Source organism: Nematolebias whitei, chromosome 1, assembly GCF_014905685.2.
Source record: "Nematolebias whitei isolate Nwh7 chromosome 1, NemWhi1, whole genome shotgun sequence".
NCBI lineage: Eukaryota > Metazoa > Chordata > Actinopteri > Cyprinodontiformes > Rivulidae > Nematolebias > Nematolebias whitei.
Window position 1 is genome coordinate 33,182,802 of NC_056498.1, and position 6,681 is coordinate 33,189,482.

A 6,681-nucleotide genomic window follows, 5' to 3' on the forward strand; every position below is an offset into this window, starting at 1 on the left:
AAATTTCACAGTGTCAACAAATCCCAAAAAAGTTGGGACAAGTAGCAATAAGTGGCTGGAAAAAGGAAATTGAGCATATAACGAACAGCTGGAAGATCAATTAACACTAATTAGGTCAATTGTCAACATGATTGGGTATAAAAAGAGCTCCTCAGAGTGTCAGTGTCTCTCAGAAGCCAAGATGGTAAGAGGATCACCAATTCCACCATTGTTGCGTTTTAAGTTATCATCATCAACCATGCATAACATCATCAAAAGATTCAGAGTATCTGGAACAATCGCTGTGCGTAAGGGTCAAGGCCGTAAAACTCTACTGGATGCTCGTGATCTCCGGGCCCTGAAACGTCACTGCACCTCAAACAGGAATGTCACTGTCAAGGAAATAACAGAATGGGCTCAGGAATACTTCCAGAAAGCATCGTCAGTGAACACAATCCACCGTGCCATCCGCCGTTGCCAGCTGAAACTCTACAGTGCAAAGAGGAAGCCATTTCTAAGCAAGCTCCACAAGCTCAGACGTTTGCACTGGGCCAGGGGTCATTTAAAATGGAGTGTGGCAAAATGAAAGACTGTTCTGTGGTCAGATGAGTCACGATTTGAAGTTTTTATGGAACACTGGGACACCATGTCATCTGGACCAGAGAGGACAAGGATAGCCCAAGTTGTTATCAACGCTCCGTTCAGAAGCCTGCATCACTGATGGTATGGGGTTGCATGAGCGCTTGTGGCATGGGCAGCTTGCATGTCTGGAAAGGCACCATTAATGCAGAGAACTATGTTCAGGTTCTAGAACAACATATGCTCCCATCTAGACGTCATCTCTTTCAGGGAAGACCCTGCATTTTTCAACACGATAATGCCAGACCACATTCTGCAGCAATCACAACATCATGGCTACGTAGGAGAAGGATCCGGGTACTGAAATGGCCAGCCTGCAGTCCAGATCTTTCACCTATAGAGAACATTTAGCGCATCATAAAGACGAAGGTGCGACAAAGAAGGCCCAAGACGATTGAACAGTTAGAGGCCTGTATTAGACATGAATGGGAGAGCATTCCTATTTCTAAACTTGAGAAACTGGTCTCCTCTGTCCCCAGACGTCTGTTGAGTGTTGTAAGAAGAAGGGGGGATGCCACACAGTGGTAAAAATGGACTTGTCCCAACTTTTTTGGGATTTGTTGACGCCATGAAATTTGGAAACAACAGATTTTTCCATTAAAATGATACATTCTCTCAGTTTAAACTTTTGATCTGTGATTTGTGTTCTATTCTGAATAAAATATTAGATGTTGGCACCTCCACATCATTGCATTCAGGTTTTATTCACAATTTGTTTAGTGTCCCAACTTTTTTGGAATCTGTTTTGTACTTTTCACCTTATTTTTTTGCTAATTTCAGCTTTTTTTAGCTACCCGGTAATTTCCTAATTTTTGTGCTAATTTCTCCTTATTTAAACACAATTCGGCAAATATGTGTTCTTTCTGCTTTTGTTTGTTCTTCTGCAACAAGCATTCACACTGCATTTTCGCAGGAAGTGCAATTTCTCTAGTTACCATATAGTTTTTGTATTTCTGTTTATCCCAGAACTTTAATCCAAATGGCAATAATTGATTTAGTACAAAGTGCAAACTTTGTCCAACAAGTTATTTCTTGGAGCGGCTTCACATTTTTTCCAGTAAACTTTTCTGAATTGATTTAAAATCTCTTCTTCTCGATAAGCTGTCGTTACTTTGCTGAAACTGACTCAGTCTACAAAGAGGTTTCTGAAACGAACTGTTCTTTAAAGACTTTTACTGTAACACAGGTAAGGAAATAAATAAATATTAATGGTTTTACTGGCCATTTGGTATCCTGTTGGCGTTACAGCTCAAAACATGCATGTGATTCATTTCAGGAACAAACACTAAATAATGTGTTTAAAGAACTAATAACACCTTCAGCTGCTTCAAACCATCAGAACACAGTGCAGAAGTAGCTCGGATGGTCGGTTTGTGAAGACATTTCCCGTCAGCGTTTGTTGATGAAGGGACGACACTTTTCTCTGACCGGAGATCTGAACTGAAAGAAGGTTTTGGCTCCGTCGGGCTCCAGGCAGGAGAAGAAACGTCTGTCTCCTTCAGGGCCGATGGAGGGGAACCGAGGGCTTCTCTGAGGGGTCACTTGCCGAGCCATCTCTGGGTGAAACAAGGACGTCCGTTAAGGAGTTTATTATTTTTTTAATGTGTGAATGATTTACAGGTCAGAGTTCAGTGACTCAAACGAGCCTGGACAGAAAACGAGACAAAACGCAGCCAAAGTACAAAATAAAAACTTTTTAAGACCTTTGAGAAGAAATGTCTGAAGACAACTTTAAAAGATTACAAGAGGCCTAGCATTTCTTGGAGAAGTCAGTGTTGACCACCGCCTTTCACGCTGGAGTTTAAAACTATACTCGTCTTTGGATGAGAAGGAACAGTTGGAGGCTAGAACAATTCATTTCCTGCGAAAATGCAGTGTGAATGCTTATTGCAGAATAACTTGCTGAAGAACAGCTGAAATGAGCAACAAAAAACATGCTAAAATGTAGCTGAAAGTTAGAACAAGCGTAAATCAGCAGGAGAAAGCAGAAAGAACACAAGAGTTGTAACGAGTGCAAAAAATGTGGAATTAGCTGAAAAAGCTAATGTTAGCATAAAAACAGCTAAATAGTAGCTGAAATAACTGAAACTAGCAGAAATAAGCTGAAAGGAGCATAACAAGATGAAATTAGCAGAAATAATTTAATTAGACTGAAAGTAGCAGAAATTACCATGAAAAAATTGAATTTATCTGACAACAGCTGAAATTTGCTAAAAATGCTTAAAAAGTTTGCTGAAAAGGTAGAACAAGCTTAAATTAGCAGAATAAAGCAGAAAGAACACGTGTGGCCAATTGGGCTGAAAAAAGCAGAAATGAGAGGGAAAAAAGGCTGAAAAATGTTGAAATGAACGCAACAAAAGTGGAATTAGCTGAAAAAGCTAAAATTAACATCAACAGCTAAATAGTAGAAACAACTGAAACTAGCAGAAATAAGCTGAAAGGAGAATAACAAGTTGAATTTAACAAAAATAGGCTGAAAGAATTACCATGAAAAACTTGAATTTATTTGAAAACAGTTGAAATTAGCTAAAATATACTGCTTGCTGAAAAGGTAGAACGAGCTTAAATTAGCAGAAGAAAGTAGAAAGAAATGTTTGCCCAATTAGTCTAAAAGAAGCAGAAATGAGCACAAAGTAGAAATTACCTGGAAAAAATCTGAAATTAGCATAAAACCTGCTGAAAAATAGCTAAACATTTGCAGAAAGGAGCTGAAATTACCAGAAGAGGAGATAACACATTTTTGCTGAATTAGGCTGAAAATAGTTGAAATGAGTGCAACAAAGGTGGAATTAGCTGAAAAAGCTAAAACTAGCATTAAAAAAAAAAACCAACTAAATAGCTGAAATAGCAGAAAAAGCTGAAACTTGCATAAATAAAACACGGGATATTTTGGAGAAGAACTTTTCATTGAGGGATCCAAAAAAGTTCTGGGACTCTATGAAAGCAGCAAACATGACTACAAAGAGACGGTGTCTCATCACAGATGATCTTAAAAAAGCTACTGAGCTCAACAACTTTTATATGAGGTTTGAAACACAGGATCCCATTCCAGAGTGTGACAAAGTACAGACCATTAGCTGATTCCTGTTCAAGGCTGATAATGAATCCCTTCAAAATCCAGTCACTCTTTACTGGGGTTAGCAAAAATAAGCCTACTTGTCCTGATGGCATTTCTGCTTTTCTCTTAAAAACCTGTGCTGAAGAGCTCACTCCAGTCTGGTGCCGTTTTTCAGCGATCACTTGACCAACATATGGTTCCTTCTTATCATTCCAGTCCACAAGAAATCAAGTCCATCTGATAATAATGACTACACACCAGTGGCACTAACATCAGTAGTAATGAAATGTTGTGTCCGTCTTGAGATAAATCCTGGTCTTGATCCTTTCCAGTTCGTTTATAGACTGGGACGGGGTACAGATGATGCCATCAATGACATCACACATCTAACTCTTAAACATCTTGAAAACCCAAAGGCCTCTGCCCGTCTTCTGCTTTTAATACTCTACAGCCTCATCTGCTCATTAAGAAATTACAGCAGACAAATCTTAATCCTCTTCTTATTAAATGGTTTTATTCTTTTTTTAACAAACAGATCACAGCTGGTCCGAGTCAATAACACCTTATCAGAGCTAAGTGGATCAGTAATGGGGTTCCCCAGGGTTTCCTCTCCTGTCCTCTTCATTTACACAAATGATTGCATCAGCAGCTGCCCTGAGAATGACGTTTTTAAATTCTCTGATGATACTATTCTCAGCTTGATGCATGAGGATATGGACTCCTCGTCATATTTTAACGAGGTTCAGTCTTTTGTTCAATGGTGCGATGACCACCACCTCGTTATTAACGCCAAGAGAACGGAAGACATGCTGATTGACCCCAGGTCTGAGTGACAATCTCCCGCTCTTTATTCATGAGCAGAAAATAAAACAGGTCTGTTCTTACAGATATCTGGATGTTCACCTAGATAATCTGTTCAAGTGGGAAATTCATGTTAACATGTTGTGCTCTCGGCTACAGCAGGGATTGTATTTTTTACGAAGACTCAGAATCTTTGGGGTTAACCAGAAGCTTATGGTTTTATTCTATCAGGCCGTATTGGAAAGTATCATCAGGTTTGGAATGTCAGCGTGGTGTGGTAATCTCTCCGTGCAACTTAAATCTAAACTTAGTCGCATGGTACAAGCTGTAATGAAGGTGACAGGAAGGACTGATCACCCCTCCCTGCAGTCTATCTATGATGAGTCTGTCCTCAGACGTGCTCCGAGGGTGCTGTCTGACTCCGCTCACATCCTCAGCTCACAACACGAACTGTTACCATCTGGAAAACGGTTTAGAATCCCAGCTTGTAGACTTAACACATTTAAAAATTAATTTGTCCCAACATCAATCAGATTGTTAAAGTAGGCATATAGTTTTTTTTGTTATGCGCTGATGCTCTGGTCTCATTGTTGTGTCGTTTAATTGCTGGAATGTGCAATATGTGTTTTTATTGAACTGTGTGATTTTATTAATAGGCGTTTTATATTTTTGTATTTCTTTATGGGGTTCACATGATTTTATTGGTTGTAGTGTATTTAATTGTGGAAGAAGCTTTGTTTCCCTTTGGGACAATAAAGTATACAACTATCTATCTAAACTGAAAGGAGCTAATAGCAGAAAGAAGTTAGAAGGAGCACAAAACAGCTGAAAGTAGCTGAAAAAAAAAGTTTAAATTTGCAGAAGGAAGCTGAAAGAAGATGAACCAGGACAAAATGTGAAAGGAGCAGTAAAAGGATGTAAACACATCTCAAGATTTGAAGCATGTAAAATGAGCTCAATTCATTTTCTATGACCAAAAAAGTGGCAGAAAAGGCTAAACATTTCAAAAAGCTAAAGAGAAAAATGGATCACAATAGTGCGAGTGCTTCACAAGTGTTCACACACCGAAGAGGAGTGTGTTGATGTTACCTGTGTTGAAGTCCTGATGTCCCGGCTGCAGCTGCACCTCTCTGTCTCCCACACCCACCACCATGTTACGGAGCCTCAGGGAGTCGTAAAGCCCCTGCAGCTTCTGGTACTGCCTGTTCCTCTCCATCAGCCTCTCAGACACCTCGCTGTACTTCCTCTTATACTCCTCCATCACCTGAGCACAAAGATTCAAAAAAGCTGTGTCTGCATCGTGGGTAACGTCCTAAAACTTTTAAGTTAATGCAGAGAGATGGGGATCTTTGATTTTTTTAAGTCTTTCCTGTAAACATGAGGCTGTTTTTCCACTCATATGACAATTAATCCCAGCATTGTCTGTTAAGAAGATAAAGAGCTGCAGTTTACTTTCTTTAAAGAGGTGATCTCCCCCTTCATGGCAGTGAGCTCCAGTTCTCTGCTCTGGTTCTGCTGGGTCAAAACCTTCTCCATCTGCTTCAGCTGTGAATCAGCTCGTGAAAGACTGTACTCTTGATACAAACGCTCTTGGTGGACCTGGAAACATTTAAAGAGAAGACAAGACTGATACAGCAACATGCTGTAAGGTTTAGCATTTAGATGCCCCCACATGTGGATCGTAGAAACCGAAGGATACTCGACCTGATAGCTCCAGAAGGCCAAAGCGCGGGCACTGATGTCGAGAACCATATCCGGTCGCAGGCCTGCCAGCACCATGGCTTTGTACTCCTCAGAGGGCGAAAGCTCTGTCCGCACAATGTCCAGCTTCCCGGACAGAGCCGAGGAGCAGGCCGGGCAGATGGCGGGGGAGCGGCTGAACTCACCAGAACCGTGCTGGTCACAGAAAACGTGCGAGCAGGCGGTGACCCAGGCGAAGCCACTCAGCTTGGCCCGACACTTTGGGTAATTACACAGCAGTGTGTCGTCACAGACAGACATGGCCATGACTGGAAAAACATGGTAAATGTTCAGTAACGCCAACTTTAACCTTAAATACTTTTCATTTCTGTAACAAATCTTACTGGAGAAGCTTTCAGTGCCTAAAATTACAAATATTATGATTTAATTTTTTTTAGATAATTTTATATCCTGGTATGTATGTATGTGTGTGTATATATAAAAGCTCTGTCCGCACAATGTCC

The 6,681-nt window shown here is 40.4% G+C and overlaps 1 protein-coding gene across 1 annotated transcript; it reads right to left on the bottom strand.

Annotated features, from left to right (window-relative positions):
• Positions 1-2,007: 2,007 nt before the first annotated feature.
• On the bottom strand, positions 2,008-6,481 carry LOC119416587 (E3 ubiquitin-protein ligase CCNB1IP1). Its single transcript, XM_037683779.1, has 4 exons — positions 6,182-6,481; positions 5,930-6,076; positions 5,567-5,741; positions 2,008-2,174 (listed from the first exon to the last, which is right to left on the bottom strand). The coding sequence occupies exons 1-4, from the start codon at positions 6,476-6,478 to the stop codon at positions 2,008-2,010; spliced, it is 786 nt and encodes a 261-aa protein (XP_037539707.1). The 5' UTR covers positions 6,479-6,481.
• Between the last annotated feature and the right edge of the window lie 200 nt (positions 6,482-6,681).